Raw genomic sequence first — 19,371 nt, forward strand, 5'->3', positions numbered from 1 at the left:
GGTCAGTCCAGGACCCCAATTTGAGTCTGGGGTCTCACATACAGGGATCGAGCCCACCGGGAACGTGGTGCAGCAGCGCTGAGTTTGGGTGGGATTGGTGGATTTGGGGTGGGCTTAGGGTGGGTTTAGGACCCCCAGGCTGGGTTTGGGGTGGGTTTAAGACCCCCAAGTTGGCTCTGGGACCCCCAGGACCCTGAATTGAGTCTGGGGTCCCACATGCAGGGATCGAGCCCACCGGGAACGTGGTGCAGGTGTGCTGAGTTTGGGTGGGATTGGTACATTTAGGGTGGGTTTAGGACCCCCAGGGTGGGTTTTGGGTGGGTTTAAGACCCCCAAGTTGGCTCTGGGACCCCCAGGGCCCTGAATTGAGTCTGGGGTCCCACAGGGATCGAGCCCACCGGGAACGTGGTGCAGCTGTGCTGAGTTTGGGTGGGATTGGTACATTTAGGGTGGATTTGAGGTGGGTTTAGGGTGGGTTTAGGACCCCCAGGGTGGCTCTGAGACCCCCAGGGCCCTGAATTGAGTCTGGGGTCCCACATGCAGGGATCGAGCCCACTGGGAACGTGGTGCAGCAGTGCTGAGTTTGGGTGGGATTGGTGGATTTGGGGTGGGCTTAGGGTGGGTTTAGGGTGGGTTTAGGACCCCCAGGCTGGGTTTGGGGTGTGTTTAGGACCCCAGGGTGGCTCTGAGACCCCCAGGGTCAGTCCAGGACCCCAATTTGAGTCTGGGGTCTCGCATACAGGGATCGAGCCCACCGGGAACGTGGTGCAGCAGCGCTGAGTTTGGGTGGGCTTAGGGTGGGTTTAGGGACCCCCAGGCTGGGTTTAGGGTGGGTTTGGGACCCCCAGGGTGGGTTTGGGACCCCCAGGGCCCTGAATTGAGTCTGGGGTCTCGCATGCAGGGATCGAGCCCACCGGGAACGTGGTGCAGCAGTGCTGAGTTTGGGTGGGATTGGTGGATTTGGGGTGGGCTTAGGGTGGGTTTAGGGTGGGTTTAGGACCCCCAGAGTGGGTTTGGGTGGGTTTAGGGACCCCCAGGGTGGCTCTGAGACCCCCAGGGCCCTGAATTGAGTCTGGGGTCCCGCAGGGATCGAGCCCACCGGGAACGTGGTGCAGCAGCGCGCCGAGTTCACGGTGGAGACGATCAGCGCGGGCCAGGGCGAGGTGCTGGTCTACGTGGAGGACCCCGACGGGCACCGCGAGGAGGTCGGGGGGCTTCGGGGGGTCCTGGGGGGATTTGGGGGGTCCTGGGGGGGTTTGGGGGGTCCTGGGGGGCTTTTGGGGTATTTTGAAGGGGGTTTTGGGGTATTTTGGGGCAGTTTTGGAAGGGTTTTTTGAGGGTTTTGGGGTATTTTGGGGGTTTTTTTTGAGGGTTTTTGGGGGTATTTTGGAGTGGATTTGGGGCTTTGGGGATTTGGGTTTTTTGAGGTTTTTTTGGGGTGGATTTGTGGGGCTTTGGGGGGAGGTCCTGGTGGGTTTTGGAGGATTTTGGGGCAGTTTCGGAGGGGTTTTTTTTGATGGTTTTTGGGTATTTTGGGGTTTTTTTTGAGGGTTTTTGGGGATATTTTGGAGTGGATTTGGGTTTTTTTGAGGTTTTTTTGGGGTGGATTTGTGGGGCTTTGGGGGGGGTTCCTGGTGGGTTTTGGAGGATTTTGGGGTATTTTGGGGCAGTTTTGGAGGGGTTTTTTGAGGATATTTGGGTATTTTGGGGGTTTTTTTTGAGGGTTTTTGGGGTATTTTGGGGCGGATTTTTTGAGGGTTTTTGGGGGTCGGGGGTATTTTGGGGTGGATTTGGGGGGGTCCTGGTGGGTTTTGGAGGATTTTGGAATGTTTTGGGGTTGGTTTGGGGGGGTTTTGGGAGGGTTTGGGGGTATTTGGGGGGGAGTTGGGTTTTTTTCTTTTGAGGTTTTTTTGAGGGTTTTTGGGGGTATTTTGGGGTGGATTTGGGGTGGGTTTTTTTGAGGTTTTTTTGGGGTGGATTTGTGGGGCTTTGGGGGGAGGTCCTGGTGGGTTTTGGAGGATTTTGGGGCAGTTTCGGAGGGATTTTTTGAGGATTTTTGGGTATTTTGGGGGTTTTTTTTGAGGGTTTTTGGGGGTATTTTGGAGCAGATTTGGGGCGGGATTTTTGAGGTTTTTTTGGGGTGGATTTGTGGGGCTTTGGGGGGGGGTCCTGGTGGGTTTTGGAGGATTTTGGGGTATTTTGGGGCAGTTTTGGAGGGGTTTTTTGAGAGGATTTTGGGGTATTTTGGGGTTTTTTTGAGGGTTTTTGGGGGTATTTTGGAGCAGATTTGGGGCGGATTTTTTGAGGTTTTCTTGGGGTGGATTTGTGGGGCTTTGGGGGAAGGTCCTGGTGGGTTTTGGAGGATTTTGGGGTATTTTGGGGCAGTTTCGGAGGGGTTTTTTTTGATGGTTTTTGGGTATTTTGGGGTTTTTTTTGAGGGTTTTTGGGGGTATTTTGGGGTGGATTTGGGGCGGTTTTTTTGAGGTTTTTTTGGGGTGGATTTGTGGGGCTTTGTGGGGAGGTCCTGGTGGGTTTTGGAGGATTTTGGGGTATTTTGGGGCAGTTTTGGAAGGGTTTTTTGAGGGTTTTTGGGTATTTTGGTTTTTTTTCTTTTGAGGGTTTTTGGGGGTATTTTGCAGTGGATTTGGGGCTTTGGGGATTTGGGTTTTTTGAGGTTTTTTTGGGGTGGATTTGTGGGGCTTTGCGGGGGGAGGTCCTGGTGGGTTTTGGAGGATTTTGGGGTATTTTGGGGCAGTTTTAGAAGGGTTTTTTGAGGTTTTTTGGGTATTTTGGGGTTTTTTTTTGAGGGTTTTTGGGGGTATTTTGGAGCGGGATTTTTGAGGGTTTTTTTGGGGTGGATTTGTGGGGCTTTGCGGGGAGGTCCTGGTGGGTTTTGGAGGATTTTGGGGTATTTTGGGGCAGTTTCGGAGGGGTTTTTTGAGGGTTTTTGGGTATTTTGGGGTTTTTTTGAGGGTTTTTGGGGGTATTTTGGGGTGGATCTGGAGGGTCCTGGTGGGTTTTGGAGGATTTTGGGATGTTTTGGGGTTGGTTTGGGGGGGTTTTGGGAGGGTTTGGGGGTATTTTGGGGGGGAATTTGTTTTTTTTTTCTTTTGAGGGTTTTTGGGGGTATTTTGCAGTGGATTTGGGGCTTTGGGGATTTGGGTTTTTTTGAGGTTTTTTTGGGGTGGATTTGTGGGGCTTTGTGGGGAGGTCCTGGTGGGTTTTGGAGGATTTTGGGGTATTTTGGGGCAGTTTCGGAGGGGTTTTTTGAGGATTTTTGGGTATTTTGGTTTTTTTTTTTGAGGGTTTTTGGGGGTATTTTGGAGCGGATTTGGGGCGGATTTTTTGAGGGTTTTTGGGGGTCGGGGGTATTTTGGGGTGGATTTGGGGGGGTCCTGGTGGGTTTTGGAGGATTTTGGGGTATTTTGGGGCAGTTTTGGAGGGGTTTTTTGAGGGTTTTGGGGTATTTTGGGGTTTTTTTGAGGGTTTTTGGGGGTATTTTGGAGCGGATTTGGGGCTTTGGGGATTTGGGTTTTTTGAGGTTTTTTTGGGGTGGATTTGTGGGGCTTTGTGGGGAGGTCCTGGTGGGTTTTGGAGGATTTTGGGATATTTTGGGGCTGGTTTGGGGGGGTTTTGGGAGGGTTTGGGGGGGAATTTGGGTTTTTTTCTTTTGGGGGTGTTTTGGGGGAGTCTCGGGTATTTTTTGAGGGTTTTGGGGCTGGGGGGAGGGTCAGGGAAATCCAGGGAAATTTGGGGTGAGGGGCTCAGGGTTGGGGTTTGGGAGGATTTAGGGGTGGGGTCTCAGCTTGTTGGATTTTGGGGGGATTTTGGTATTTTTGGGGTGTTTTTTTTTTAAGGTTTTGGGGGTATTTTGGGGAAGTTTTTGTGCGTTTTGGAGGAGGTTTGGGGGTTTTTTTTGTGGTGTTTTGGGCTATTTTGGGTGGGATTTTTTTTGTGTTTTGGGGGGATTTTTTTTTGGGTTTTTTTTTTTTTTTTTAATTTTGGGGGGGGGTCCCAAAGGGTTTTGGGGTTCTGACCCCCGGTGCCCCCTCCCCAGGCCAAGGTGATCGCCAACAACGACAAGAACCGAACGTTCTCCGTGTCCTACGTGCCCAAAGTCACCGGCGTGCACAAGGTCTGGGGGGCCCTGATTCATTTTGGGGATCCCAGATTAATTTTGGGGGTCCCAGATTAATTTTGGGGGTCCCCAATTAATTCTGGGAAGTCTCAGATTAATTTTGGGAGGTCTCAGATTAATTTTGGGGGTACCCAATTAATTCTGGGAAGTCTCAGATTAATTTTGGGAGGTCTCAGATTAATTTTGGGGGTCCCCAATTAATTCTGGGAGGCCTCAGATTAATTTTGGGAGGTCTCAGATTAATTTTGGGGGGTCCCCAATTAATTTTGGGAGGTCTCAGATTAATTTTGGGGGGGTCCTCATTTAATTTTGGGATGTCTCAGATTAATTTTGGGGGGTCCCCAATTAATTTTGGGGATCCCAGATTAATTTTGGGGGTCCCCAATTAATTTTGGGAGGTCTCAGATTAATTTTGGGGGTACCCAATTAATTCTGGGAGGTCTCAGATTAATTTTGGGGGGTTCCTTGATTAATTTTGGGGGGGGGGTCCTGGTTAATTTTTGGGAGGTTTCTGCGGATCCCCAGTTAATTTTGGGGGGGGGTTCTGAAGAATTTTGGGGGTCCCCAATTAATTTTGGGGGTTTCTGAAGCATTTTTGGGGCTGTTTCCCCCCTTTCCCACCTCTCCTGTTCTTTGCCCACTCATGGGGTTTTTTTGGGGGGTCCATCCCAGAAACCCCCCCACCCCCATTTTTTGGGGTCCTGATTCATTTTTTGGGGTCCCCAGGACATTTTGGATATTCTTAGGAGGGTTCTGAACCACTTTTGGGTCGTTCTGAGCCATTTTTTGGGACATTCTGAGCCATTTTTTGGGGTCATTCTAAACCATTTTTTGGGGTGGTTCTGAGCCATTTTTTGGGACATTCTGAGCCATTTTTGGGACATTCAGAACCATTTTTGGGACATTCTGAGCCATTTTTGGGTCGTTCTGAGCCATTTTTGGGACATTCTGAGCCATTTTTGGGTCGTTCTGAGCCATTTTTGGGACATTCCGAACCATTTTTGGGGCATTCTGAGCCATTTTTGGGATATTTTCAGCCATTTTTGGGGGCATTCTGAGCCATTTTTGGGGGCATTCTGAGCCATTTTTGGGGGCATTCTGAGCCATTTTTGGGGCATTCTGAACCATTTTTGGGGTGGTTCTGAGCCATTTTTGGGGTGGTTCTGAGCCATTTTTGGGGTGGTTCTGAGCCATTTTTGGGACATTCAGAACCATTTTTTGGGGTGGTTCTGAACCATTTTTTGGGGTGGTTCTGAGCCATTTTTGGGGTGGTTCTGAGCCATTTTTGGGGTGGTTCTGAGCCATTTTTGGGATATTCTGAGCCATTTTTTGGGGTGATTCTGAGCCATTTTTGTGTCGTTCTGAGCCATTTTTGGGGCATTCTGAGCCATTTTTGGGGTGGTTCTGAGCCATTTTTGGGATATTTTCAGCCATTTTTTGAGGTCGTTCTGAGCCATTTTTGGGACATTCCAAACCATTTTTGGGACATTCTGAGCCATTTTTGGGTCGTTCTGAACCATTTTTTGAGGTGGTTCTGAGCCATTTTTTGGGCTGTTTCTGAGCCATTTTTGGGTCGTTCTGAGCCATTTTTGGGATATTTTCAGCCATTTTTTGAGGACGTTCTGAGCCACTTTTGGGGCATTCTGAGCCATTTTTGGGGCATTCTGAGCCATTTTTGGGTCGTTCTGAGCCATTTTTGGGACGTTCTGAACCATTTTTGGGACATTCTGAACCATTTTTTGGGTCGTTCTGAGCCATTTTTGGGGCATTCTGAGCCATTTTTTGGGACATCCAGAACCATTTATTGGGGCATTCTGAGCCATTTTTTGGGGTGGTTCTGAGCCATTTTTGGGATATTTTCAGCCATTTTTTGGGGCATTCTGAGCCATTTTTGGGACATTCAGAACCATTTTTTGGGGTGTTTCTGAGCCATTTTTTGGGGTGGTTCTGAGCCATTTTTTGGGGTGGTTCTGAGCCATTTTTGGGATATTTTCAGCCATTTTTTGAGGACGTTCTGAGCCATTTTTGGGACATTCAGAACCATTTTTTGGGATGGTTCTGAGCCGTTTTTGGGATATTTTCAGCCATTTTTTGAGGTTGTTCTGAGCCATTTTTGGGTCGTTCTGAGCCGTTTTTGGGATATTTTCAGCCATTTTTTGGGGTGGTTCTGAGCCATTTTTTGGGGTGGTTCTGAGCCATTTTTGGGTCGGTCTGAGCCGTTTTTGGGGCATTCTGAGCCATTTTTTGGGGTGTTTCTGAGCCATTTTTGGGGTGGTTCTGAGCCATTTTTTGGGGTGTTTCTGAGCCATTTTTGGGATATTTTCAGCCATTTTTTGAGGTCGTTCTGAGCCATTTTTTGGGACATTCAGAACCATTTTTTTGGGTCATTCTGAGCCATTTTTGGGACATTCAGAACCATTTTTTGGGGTGTTTCTGAGCCATTTTTGGGGTGGTTCTGAGCCATTTTTTGGGGTGTTTCTGAGCCATTTTTGGGATATTTTCAGCCATTTTTTGGGGTGGTTCTGAGCCGTTTTTGGGATATTTTCAGCCATTTTTTGGGTCGTTCTGAGCCATTTTTGGGTCGTTCTGATCCATTTTTTGGGGTCGTTCTGAGCCATTTTTGGGACATTCAGAGCCATTTTTTGGGGCATTCTGAGCCATTTTTGGGACATTCAGAGCCATTTTTTGGGGTGGTTCTGAGCCATTTTTGGGACATTCAGAGCCATTTTTGGGGTGGTTCTGAGCCATTTTTGGGTCGTTCTGAGCCATTTTTTGGGGTGGTTCTGAGCCATTTTTTGGGACATTCAGAACCATTTTTTGGGGTGGTTCTGAGCCATTTTTGGGACATTCAGAACCATTTTTTGGGGTATTTCTGAGCCGTTTTTGGGACATTTTCAGCCATTTTTTGGGGTGGTTCTGAGCCATTTTTGGGTCGTTCTGAGCCATTTTTGGGACCTTCTGAGCCATTTTTGGGACCTTCTGAGCCGTTTTTGGGATATTTTCAGCCATTTTTTGGGGTGGTTCTGAGCCATTTTTGGGATATTTTCAGCCATTTTTTGAGGTGTTTCTGAGCCGTTTTTGGGATATTTTCAGCCATTTTTTGAGGTCGTTCTGAGCCATTTTTGGGACATTCAGAACCATTTTTTGGGGTGGTTCTGAGCCATTTTTGGGGCATTCTGAGCCATTTTTTGGGGTGGTTCTGAGCTGTTTTTGGGATATTTTCAGCCATTTTTTGGGGTGTTTCTGAGCCATTTTTGGGACATTCTGAGCCATTTTCGGGACGTTCTGAGCCATTTTTGGGTGGTTCTGAGCCATTTTTTGGGGTGGTTCTGAGCCATTTTTGGGTCATTCTGAGCCATTTTTGGGGCATTCTGAGCCATTTTTTGAGGTAGTTCTGAGCCATTTTTGGGGCATTCTGAGCCATTTTTTGAGGTAGTTCTGAGCCATTTTTGGGGCATTCGGAACCATTTTTTGGGGCGTTCTGAACCATTTTTTGGGACATTCAGAACCATTTTTTGAGGTCGTTCTGAGCCATTTTCGGGACATTCTGAGCCATTTTTGGGGTGTTTCTGAGCCATTTTTGGGATATTTTCAGCCATTTTTTGGGGTGGTTCTGAGCCATTTTTGGGTCGTTCTGAGCCATTTTTGGGGCATTCTGAGCCATTTTTGGGTCATTCTGAGCCATTTTTTGGGACATTCAGAACCATTTTTTGGGGTGGTTCTGAGCCATTTTTGGGACATTCTGAGCCATTTTTTGGGGTGTTTCTGAGTCATTTTTGGGATATTTTCAGCCATTTTTTGAGGTGTTTCTGAGCCGTTTTTGGGATATTTTCAGCCATTATTTGGGGTCGTTCTGAGCCATTTTTGGGATATTTTCAGCCATTTTTTGAGGTCGTTCTGAGCCATTTTTGGGTCGTTCTGAGCCATTTTTTGGGGCATTCTGAGCCATTTTTTGGGGTGGTTCTGAGCCATTTTTGGGTCGTTCTGAGCCATTTTTGGGACATTCAGAACCATTTTTTGGGGGTGTTCTGAGCCATTTTTGGGACATTCTGAGCCAATTTTGGGGTGGTTCTGAGCCATTTTTTGGGGTGGTTCTGAGCCATTTTTGGGATATTTTCAGCCATTTTTTGAGGTCATTCTGAGCCATTTTTGGGGCGTTCTGAACCATTTTTTGAGGTCGTTCTGAGCCATTTTCGGGACATTCTGAGCCATTTTTGGGGTGGTTCTGAGCCATTTTTGGGACATTCTGAGCCATTTTTTGGAGTGGTTCTGAGCCATTTTTGGGATATTTTCAGCTATTTTTTGAGGTAGTTCTGAGCCATTTTTGGGGCATTCTGAGCCATTTTTGGGTTGTTCTGAGCCATTTTTGGGACATTCAGAACCATTTTTGGGTTGTTCTGAGCCATTTTTGGGGCATTCTGAGCCATTTTTGGGGCATTCTGAGCCATTTTTGTGTCGTTCTGAGCCATTTTTGGGTCGTTCTGAGCCATTTTTGGGACATTCAGAACCATTTTTTGGGGTGGTTCTGAGCCGGTTTTGGGATATTTTCAACCATTTTTTGAGGTCGTTCTGAGCCATTTTTTGGGACATTCTGAGCCATTTTTTGGGATGGTTCTGAACCGTTTTTGGGATATTTTCAGCCATTTTTGGGACATTCTGAGCCATTTTTGGGTCGTTCTGAGCCATTTTTGGGACATTCTGAGCCATTTTTTGGGGTGGTTCTGAGCCATTTTTGGGACATTCAGGGCCATTTTTGGGTCGTTCTGAGCCATTTTTTTGGGTGGTTCTGAGCCATTTTTTGGGGTGCTTCTGAGCCATTTTTGGGGCATTCTGAGCCATTTTTGGGACATTCTGAGCCATTTTTGGGACATTCCGAACCATTTTTGGGGCATTCTGAGCCATTTTTGGGATATTTTCAGCCATTTTTTGGGGTGGTTCTGAGCCATTTTTGGGTCGTTCTGAGCCATTTTTGGGGCGTTCTGAGCCATTTTTGGGACATTCTGAACCATTTTTTGGGGTGGTTCTGAGCCATTTTTGGGTTGTTCTGAGCCATTTTTGGGGCGTTCTGAGCCATTTTTGGGACATTCAAAACCATTTTTTGGGGTGGTTCTGAGCCATTTTTTAGGACATTCTGAGCCATTTTTGGGTCGTTCTGAACCATTTTTGGGACATTCTGAGCCATTTTTTGGGGTGGTTCTGAGCCATTTTTTGAGGTGGTTCTGAGCCATTTTTGGGGCATTCTGAGCCATTTTTTGGGGTGGTTCTGAGCCATTTTTTGAGGTGGTTCTGAGCCATTTTTGGGTCGTTCTGAGCCGTTTTTGGGATATTTTCAGCCATTTTTTGAGGTCGTTCTGAGCCATTTTTGGGGCATTCTGAGCCATTTTTGGGGCATTCTGAGCCATTTTTGGGGTGGTTCTGAGCCATTTTTTGGGGTGGTTCTGAGCCATTTTTGGGATATTTTCAGCCATTTTTTGAGGTCATTCTGAGCCATTTTTGGGGCGTTCTGAGCCATTTTTAGGACATTCAGAACCATTTTTGGGACATTCTGAGCCATTTTTTGGGGTGGTTCTGAGCCATTTTTGGGATATTTTCAGCCATTTTTTGACGTCGTTCTGAGCCATTTTTGGGTCATTCTGAGCCATTTTTTGGGGTGTTTCTGAGCCGTTTTTGGGATATTTTCAGCCATTTTTTGGGGCATTTCTGCGCCGTTTCTGGGGCCGTTTCCCGCCTGCCCCATTCCTGGGCTGTTTTGGGGGCGCCCCCCGTTCCCAGGCCCATTTTGGGGTCCCCCCGCAGGTGACGGTGCTGTTCGCGGGCCAGCACATCGCCAAGAGCCCCTTCGAGGTGCAGGTCGGGCGCGCGGCCGGCGACGCCTCGCGGGTGACGGCGGCGGGGCCGGGGCTGGAGCCCAGCGGGAACGTCGTGAACCGGAGCACGCACTTCGACATCTGCACTGCCGGTGGGCAGATCTGGGGGATCCTGGGGGGGTTTGGGGGGTCCTGGGGGATTTGGGGGGTCCAGGGGGGGTTTTGGGGGGTCCTGGGGGGGTTTGGGGGGATTTGGGGGAGGTTTGGGAGGTCCTGGGAGGGTTTTGGGGGGTCCTGGGGGGTTTGGGGGGTCCTGGGGGGGATTTGGGGGAGGTTTGGGGGGGTCCTAGGTGGTCAACACTTTGACATCTGCACTGCCGGTGGGCACATCTGGGGGATTTGGGGGGTCCTAGGGGGATTTTGGGGGGTCTTGCATGGTCAACAGGAGCACACACTTCGACATCTGTATGGCCAGTGGGCAGATTTGGGGGGATTTTGGGGGGATTTTGGGGGGTCCTGGGGGATCTTGGGGGGTATTTGGGGGGTTTGGGGGGTCCAGGGGGGTTCTGGGGCGATTTTGGGGGGTCCTGGGGGGATTTTGGGGGAGGTTTGGGGGTCCTGGGGAAGTTTGTGGGGTCCTGGGTGGTCAACAGGAGCAAGCACTTTGACATCTGCACGGCCGGTGGGCACATTTGGGGGGTCCTGGGGGGATTTGGGGGGGTTTGGGGGGTCCTGGGGGGTATTTGGGGGGTCCAGGGGGGGTTCTGGGGGGGTTTGGGGGGTCCTGGGGGATTTTGGGGGGTTTGGGGGGTCCTGGGGGATTTTGGGGGGATTTGGGGGGTGTTTTGGGGGGTCCTGGGTGGTCAACAGGAGCACGCACTTCGACATCTGCACGGCTGGTGGGCAGATTTGGGGGTTTGGGGGGATTTGGGGGGTCCTGGGGGGATTTGGGGAGGTTTGGGGGAGGTTTGTGGGGTCCTGGGGGGGGTTTGGGGGATTTGGGGGGTGTTTGGGGGGTCCTGGGTGGTCGACCGGAGCACGCACTTCGACATCTGCACGGCCGGTGGGCAGATTTGGGGGGTCCTGGGGGGATTTAGGGGGGTTTGGGGGGATTTGGGGGAGGTTTGGGGGGTCCTGGGCGGTCAACAGGAGCACACACTTCGACATCTGCACCGCCGGTGGGCAAAGAGGGGGATTTGGGGGGTCCTGGGGAGGTTTGGGGGGTCCTGGGGGGATTTGGGGAGGTTTGGGGGGATTTTGGGGGGATTTGGGGGAGGTTTGGGGGGTGTTTGGGGGGTCCTGGGGGGGTTTGGGGGGTTTGGGGGGTCCTGGGGGGATTTGGGGGAGGTTTGGGAGGTCCTGGGTGGTCAACACTTTGACATCTGCACTGCCGTGGGCACATCTGGGGGATTTCGGGGGTCCTGGGGGGATTTTGGGGGATTTTGGGGGGTCCTGGGGGTGTTTGGGGGGATTTGGGGGGATTTTGGGGGGTCCTGGGGGATTTTTGGGATTTCCCTGTGCATTTCCCCATCCCTGCCCTAATTTGAGGAGGGGTCTCTCTCCCTGTCTGACAGATGAGGGCCCGGATGAGGTGGGGGGGATTTGGGGAGAGGGTCTCTGTGAGAATTTGGTATTTTTGGGATTTCCATGGGAATTTCTGTGGGAATTTTGGAGATTTCTGTGGAAATTTTGGGATTTCTTTGGGGATTTTGGGATTCCCGCCCTAATTTGAGGAGGGGGTCTCTCTCCCTGTGTGACAGGCGCGGGCCCGGGGGAGGTGGGGGGATTTGAGGAGGGGGTCTCTGGGGAGGATTTATTGATTTCTGTGGGAATTTCTGTGAGAATTTTGGAGATTTCTGTGGGATTTTGGGATTTCCATGGGGATTTTGGGGTTCCCGCCCTAATTTGAGGAGGGGTCTCTCCCTGTCTGACAGGCGCGGGCCCGGGGGAGGTGGGGGGGATTTGAGGAGGGGGTCTCTGGGGGGGATTTTAGGGATTTCTGTGGGAATTCTGTGGGAATTTGGAGATTTCTGTGGAAATTTTGGGATTTCCATGGGAATTTTATTGTGAATTTTTGGGAATTTCCATGGGGATTTTGGGATTCCCGCCCTAATTTGAGGAGGGGTCTCTCTCCCTGTCTGACAGGCGCGGGGCCCGGGGGAGGTGGGGGGGGATTTGAGGAGGGGGTCTCTGGGGGGGATTTTAGTGATTTCTGTGGAATTTCTTTGGGAATTTTGGAGATTTTTGTGGGATTTTGGGATTCCTGCCTAATTTGAGGAGGGGTCTCTCTCTCTGCCTGACAGGTGCGGGCCCGGGGGAGGTGGGGGGGATTTGGGGAGAGGGTCTCTGTGAGAATTGGGATTTTTGGGATTTCTGTGGGAATTTTGGGATTTCCATGGGGATTTTATTGTGAATTTTTGGGATTTCCATGGGGATTTTGGGATTCCCGCCCTAATTTGAGGAGGGGTCTCTCCGTGTCACAGGTGCAGGCCCGGGGGAGGTGGGGGGATTTGGGGAGAGGGTCTCTGTGAGAATTTGGGATTTTTTGGATTTCCATGGGAATTTTATTCTGAATTTTTGGGATTTCCATGGGGATTTTATTGTGAATTTTTGGGATTTCCATGGGGATTTTGGGATTCCCGCCCTAATTTGAGGAGGGGTCTCTCTGTGTCTGACAGGCGCGGGCCCGGGGGAGGTGGGGGGGATTTGAGGAGGGGGTCTCTGGGGGGGATTTTAGTGATTTCTGTGGGAATTTCTGTGGGAATTTTGGAGATTTCTGTGGAAATTTTGGGATTTCCATGGGGATTTTATTGTGAATTTTTGGGATTTCCATGGGGATTTTGGGATTCCTGCCCTAATTTGAGGAGGGGTCTCTCCGTGTCACAGGTGCAGGCCCGGGGGAGGTGGGGGGGATTTGAGGAGAGGGTCTCTGAGAATTTGGGATTTTTGGGATTTCCATGGGAATTTTATTGTGAATTTTTGGGATTTCCATGGGAATTTTAGGGATTTCTGTGAGAATTTTGGAGATTTCTGTGGGATTTTGGGATTTCTTTGGGGATTTTGGGGTTCCTGCCCTAATTTGAGGAGGGGTCTCTCCGTGCCTGACAGGCGCGGGCCCGGGGGAGGTGGGGGGGATTTGGGGAGAGGGTCTCTGTGAGAATTTGGGATTTTAGGGATTTCCATGGAATTTTAGTGGGGAATTTTTGGGATTTCCATGGGGATTTTACTGGGAATTTTTGGGATTTCCATGGGGTTTTTGGGGTTCCTGCCCTAATTTGAGGAGGGGGTCTCTCCGTGTCACAGGCGCGGGCCTGGGTGAGGTGGGGGGGATTTGGGAAGGGGGTCTCTGGGGGGATTTTAGTGATTTCTGTGGGAATTTCTGTGGGAATTTTGGAGATTTCTGTGGAATTTTGGATTTCCATGGGATTTTAGTGTGAATTTTTGGATTTCCATGGGGATTTTATTGTGAATTTTTGGGATTTCCATGGGGATTTTGGGGTTCCTGCCCTAATTTGAGGAGGGGTCTCTCCCTGTCCGACAGGCGCGGGCCCGGGGGAGGTGAGGGGGATTTGGGGAGAGGGTCTCTGTGAGAATTTGAGATTTTTGGGATTTCCATGGAAATTTTATTGTGAAATTTTGGGATTTCCATGGGAATTTCTGTGGAAATTTTGGGATTTCCATGGGGATTTTGGGGTTCCTGCCCTAATTTGAGGAGGGGTCTCTCTGTGTCTGACAGGCGCGGGCCCGGGGGAGGGTGGGGGGGATTTGGGGAGAGGGTCTCTGGGGGGGATTTTAGGGATTTCTGTGGGAATTTCTGTGGGAATTTTGGGATTTCCATGGGGATTTTATTGTGAATTTTTGGGATTTCCATGGGGATTTTGGGTTCCTGCCTTAATTTGAGGAGGGGTCTCTCCGTGTCTGACAGGCGCGGGCCCGGGGGAGGTGGGGGGGATTTGAGGAGGGGGTCTCTAGGGGGGATTTTAGGGATTTCTGTGGGAATTTCTGTGGGAATTTTGGAGATTTCTGTGGGATTTTGGGATTTCCATGGGGATTTTGGGTTCCTGCCCTAATTTGAGGAGGGGTCTCTCCCTGTCTGACAGGTGCGGGCCCGGGGGAGGTGGGGGTCTCCATCGTGGACCCCAGCGGGCGCCGCGGGACCCCCGAGGCCATGCTGGAGGACCGTGGGTCTGGGGGCTTCCGCTGCAGCTACAAACCGCAGAGCGAGGGTCCGCACCTGGTGCACGTCACCTTCGGGGGGGCGCCCATCCCCCGCAGCCCCTTCAGCGTCACCGTGGGCCAGGGTGAGACCCCTCCCCAAATTCCCACCCGGGGGGGAGGGGGGTTCGTGCCCACCCCTCAAATTTGGGGGTTTGGGGTTCCAAATTTGGGGTTTGGGGGTCTCTGAGTTTGGGGGTTTTGCTCTTAAAGGAGTCTGGGTTGGGGTCTCTGTGCTGCCCCCTCCCCAAATTTGGGGGTCTCTGTGTCCCCCTCCCCAAATTTGGGGTGTCTGTCCTTCAAACCCCCCCCCAAATTTGGGGGTCTCTGTGCTCTAATCCCCCCAATTTGGGGGTCTCTCTGTCCCACCCCTCAAATTTGGGGGTTTGGGGGATTTGGGGTTCCCAAATTTGGGGTTTTGGGGTCTCCAAATTTGGGGGGTTTGCTCTTAAAGGGGTCTGGGTTGGGGTCTTTGTGCTGCCCCCTCCCCAAATTTGAGGGTCTCTGTGTCCCCCTCCCCAAATTTGAGGGTCTCTGTCCTTGCAACCCCCCCACATTTTGGGGGTCTCTGTGTCCCACCCCTCAAATTTGGGGGTTTGGGGGGTTTGGGGTTCCCAAATTTGGGGGTTTGGGGTCTCTGAGTTTGGGGGTTTTGCTCTTAAAGGAGTCTGGGTTGGGGGGTCTCTGTGTGCCCCCTCCCCAAATTTGGGGGTCTCTGTGTCCCACCCCTCAAATTTGGGGGTTCGGGGTTTTGGGGTCTCCAGATTTGGGGGTTTTGCTCTTAAAGGGGTCTGGGTTGGGGTCTCTGTGCTGCCCCCTCCCAAATTTGGGGGTCTCTGTCCTTGCAACCCCCCAAATTTGGGGGTCTCTGTCCTCTAATCCCCCCAATTTGGGGGTCTCTGTGTCCCACCCCTCAAATTTGGGGGTTTGGGGGATTTGGGGTTCCCAAATTTGGGGGTTTTGCTCTTAAAGGGGTCTGGGTTGGGGTCTCTGTGCTGCCCCCTCCCCACATTTGGGGGTCTCTGTCCTTCCCATAACTTGAGGGTCTCTGTGCTCTGAACCCCCAAATTTGGGGGTCTCTGGGTCCTTCCAACCCCCCCAATTTGGGGGTCTCTGTGTCCCACCCCTCAAATTTGGGGGTTCGGGGGTTTGGGGTCTCCAAATTGGGGGTTTTGCTCTTAAAGGGGTCTGGGTTGGGGTCTTTGTGCTGCCCTCTCCCCAAATTTGGGGTGTGTGTCCTTCAAACCCCCAAATTTGAGGGTCTCTGTCCTCTAATCCCCCCCTCCCAAAAATTGGGGTCTCTGTGCTCTGATCCCCCCAATTTGGGGTCCTTGTGCCGCCCCCTCCCAAATTTGGGGGTCTCTGTCCTTCCAACCCCCCCACACTTGGGGGTCTCGGTGTCCCCCTCCCCAATTTGGGGTCTCTGTCCTTTAATTCCTCCAAGTTTGGGGTCTTTGTGCCGCCCCCTCCCCAATTCGGGGTCTCTGTCCTTGCCCACTTTGGGGGTCTCTCTGCCCCCCCCCCCCATTTCGGGGTCTCTCTCTCCCATTCCGGGGGGGTTCCGGGGCTGTCGCTGCTTTTTTGGGGGGGGGTCTCGAGACCCCTCCCCGTGACTTTGCTTTCTCTCTCTCTCTCTCCCTGTCCGTCTGTCGCTCCCTCTGTCCATCTGTCCATCTGTCCCTGTGTCCTCTGTCTGTCCCTCCCTGTCCCTCTGTCCTTCTTGGTGCGTCCGTGCCCTCTCTGTCCCTGTGTCCGTCTGTCCCCTCCTTGTCCTTGTGTCCGTCTGTCCTTCTGTCTGTCCATCCCCTCCCCATCCCTCTGTCCGTCTGTCCCTCCCTGTCCCTCTGGTCCCTCCTCATCCCTCTGTCCGTCTGTCTGTCCCTCCCTGTCCCTCTGGTCCCTCCTCATCCCTCTGTCCGTCTGTCTGTCCCTCCCTGTCCCTCTGGTCCCTCCTCATCCCTCTGTCCCCTCTGTCTGTCTGTCCCTCTCTGTCCTCTCCCTGTCCCCCTGTCCGTCTGTCTGTCCCTCTGTCCCTCTGTCCCTCTGTCCCTGTCCCTGTGTCCGTCTGTCCCCTCCCTGTCCCTCTGTCCCTGTCTCTGTCTGTCCCCTCTGTCCCTCTGTCCGTCCGTCCCGTCCCCTCTGTCCCTCTGTCCCTGTCCCTGTGTCCGTCTGTCCCCTCCTTGTCCCGTCTGTCCCTCTGTCCCTGTCCGTCCGTCCCCTCTGTCCATCTGTCCCTGTCTCTGTCTGTCCGTCTGTCCCCTCCTTGTTCCTCTGTCCGTCCCTCTGTCCCTCTGTCCCTGTCCCTCTGTCCGTCCGTCTGTCCCTCAAGCTCCGCCCGGGTTCTCGTGGGGACCCCACTGACGGTGAGGGGGGGCCTGGGGGGGGGGGTGGATGGGAGGGAGGGAGGGGTCCCCCAAAACCCCAAATTTGGGAAAATCCTGCGGATTTTTGGGATTTTCCTGGGTTTTTTTGGGATTCCCATGGGGTTTTTTTGGGGTTTTCCCAGAGATTTTTTTGGGATTTCCTGGGAATTTTTTGAGGGTTCTCATGGATTTTTTGGGATTTCCTGGAAATTTTTGGGGATTTTCCTGGGAAATTTTTGGGGATTTTCCTGAGTTTTTTTTTTTAAATTTTCCCGGGAATTTTTTTGGGATTTCCCCACGGGTTTTTTGGGATCCCCAAACCGGGGGGGGGGGTTTTGGGGGGTACCCAACCCCTCCCATGGCTTTGCCCCCTCCCCCAAAATCTCCCCCCCTTCCCTCCCCTTCCCTCTCTTTCCCTCCCTTTCCTTCTCCTTCTCACTTTTTATTTTTGTGTATTTCCGTGAGGTTTTTTGGGATTTTCTCGGGGTTTTTGGGCTTTTCCTGGGTTTTCTTTGGGCTCCCGGGTCCAGAGGGAGGTTTTGGGATTCCCTCAGGTTTTTTTGGATTTCCCCAGGATTTTTTGGGATTTTCTGGCTTTTTCCCAGCGTTTTCTTTGATCTTTCCCTGAGGTTTTTTTGGGATTTCCCCCAGGTTATTTTGGGTTTTTTTTCAGGATTTTTTGGGGTTTCTTTGTCTCCCTGTTCCGGGGCCTGATTTTAGGATTTTCCTGGGGGAATTTTTTGGGATTTCCCACCATTTTCTGGGGTTTCTTTGGGCTCCCATATCCAGGGGGGTATTTTGGGTGGTTTTTTTCCCTGTGTATTTTTGCCATTTCCCCGGGATTATTTTGTATTTCCTCGGAATGTTTTGATCTTTCCCCGGGGTTTCTTTGTTCTCCCTGTTCCGGGGGTATTTTTTGGGGTGCTGACCCCGTTTTCCCCGTTTTTCCCGTTTTTCGCCATTTTCCCTGTTTTTCCCCAGTGTGCAGCCCGGAGTCGGTGCAGGCCGAGGGCCGGGGGTTTTTGAGGTGCTGACCCCCGTTTTTCCCCATTTTTTCCCCGTTTTTCCCCATTTTTCCCCATCATCCCCAGCGTGCAGCCCAGGGTCAGAGCGGGCCGAGGGCTGTTTTTGGGGTTCTGACCCCCGTTTTCCCCATTTTTCCCCATTTTCCCCAGTGTGCAGCCTGGGGTGGTGCGGGCCGAGGGCCGGGGGCTGGTTTTGGGGTGCTGACTCCCCGTTTTTCCCCATTTTCCCCGTTTTTTCCCCAGTGTGCAGCCCGGGCGCGGTGCGGGCTGAGGGCCGGGGGTATTTTTGGGGTGCTGACCCCCGTTTTTCCCCGTTTTTTCCCCGTTTTTCCCCGTTTTTTCCCATTTTCCCCCATTTTCCCCAGCGTGCAGCCCCGGGTCGGTGCAGGCGAGGGCCGGGGGTTTTTGGGGTGCTGACCCCCCGTTTTTCCCCGTTTTTTGCCCATTTTTCCCCGTTTTTCCCCAGCGTGCAGCCCAGGGTCAGTGAGGGCCGAGGGCTGGGGGCTGTTTTTGGGGTGCTGACCCCCCGTTTTTTTCCCCGTTTTTCCCCATTTTCCCCAGCGTGCAGCCCCGGGGCAGTGCGGGCCGAGGGGCCGGGGGTATTTTTAGGGTTCTGACCCCCCATTTTTCCCTGTGTTTTCCCCATTTTCCCAGTGTGCAGCCCAGGGTTGGTGCGGGCCGAGGGCCAGGGGTATTTTTGGGGTGCTGACCCCCCGTTTTTCCCCGTTTTTCCCCATTTTTCCCCATTTTCCCCAGCGTGCAGCCCTGGTCCGTGCGGGCCGAGGGCCAGGGTGGGGTTTTTGGGGTTCTGAGCCCCCATTTTTCCCCGTTTTTCCCCATTTTCCCCAGCATGCAGCCCAGGGTTGGTGCAGGCCGAGGGCCAGGGGTATTTTTGGGGTTCTGACCCCCATTTTTCCCCGTTTTTCCCCATTTTCCCCAGCGTGCAGCCCGGGGTCGGTGCGGGCCGAGGGTGGGGGCTGGGAGGGTTTTTGGGGTTCTGACCCCCCGTTTTTCCCTGTTTTTTCCCCATTTTCCCCAGCGTGCAGCCCGGGCGCAGTGCGGGCCGAGGGCCAGGGGTATTTTTTGGGGTGCTGACCCCCATTTTTCCCCATTTTTCCCCATCATCCCCAGCGTGCAGCCCGGGCACGGTGCAGGCCAAGGGCTGTTTTTGGGGGTGCTGACCCCCCGTTTTTCCCCATTTTTCCCCGTTTTTTTCCCCATCCCAGCCTGCAGCCCGGGCGCAGTGTGGGCCAGGGGTATTTTTGGGGTTCTGACCCCCCGTTTTTCCCCGTTTTTCCCCATTTTTCCCCGTTTTTCCCCATTTTCCCCAGCGTGCAGCCCAGGCGCGGTGCAGGCCGAGGGCCGAGGGCTGTTTTTGGGGTTCTGACCCCCCGTTTTTCCCCGTTTTCCCCCATTTTCCCCAGCGTGCAGCCCCGGGGCGGTGCGGGCCGAGGGCCGGGGTGGGGTTTTTGGGTTCTGACCCCCATTTTTCCCTGTTTTTTCCCCATTTTCCCCAGCGTGCAGCCCGGGTGCAGTGCGGGCCGAGGGCCGGGGTGGGGTTTTTGGGGTTCTGACCCCCCGTTTTTCCCCATTTTTCCCCATTTTCCCCAGCGTGCAGCCCAGGCGTGGTGCAGGCCGAGGACTGAGGGGTATTTTTTGGGGTTCTGACCCCCCGTTTTTCCCCGTTTTTTCCCATTTTCCCCAGCGTGCAGCCCGGGCGCAGTGCGGGCCGAGGGCCGGGGGCTGCAGCCCAAGGGGCTCCGCGTGAACGAGGTCGCCGATTTCAAGGTGCACACCAAGGGCGGCGGCAGCGGCGACCTCAA

At 52.5% G+C, this 19,371-nt stretch overlaps 1 protein-coding gene across 1 annotated transcript in view; it reads left to right on the top strand.

Moving 5' to 3' along the window:
- The window catches only part of LOC141726294 (filamin-A-like), a gene marked incomplete at its 3' end in the record, with an annotated part of 33,184 nt that extends 13,815 nt beyond the window's left edge, over positions 1-19,369 (top strand). The window contains exons 6-10 of the mRNA XM_074531043.1: positions 1,087-1,205; positions 4,058-4,135; positions 9,935-10,097; positions 14,046-14,246; positions 19,254-19,369. Of these exons, the coding sequence (XP_074387144.1) occupies positions 1,087-1,205; positions 4,058-4,135; positions 9,935-10,097; positions 14,046-14,246; positions 19,254-19,369 (677 nt within the window). The remainder of the gene's footprint in view (positions 1-1,086; positions 1,206-4,057; positions 4,136-9,934; positions 10,098-14,045; positions 14,247-19,253) is intronic.
- Between the last annotated feature and the right edge of the window lie 2 nt (positions 19,370-19,371).

This window comes from Zonotrichia albicollis, chromosome 34 (genome assembly GCF_047830755.1).
Source record: "Zonotrichia albicollis isolate bZonAlb1 chromosome 34, bZonAlb1.hap1, whole genome shotgun sequence".
Lineage (NCBI taxonomy): Eukaryota > Metazoa > Chordata > Aves > Passeriformes > Passerellidae > Zonotrichia > Zonotrichia albicollis.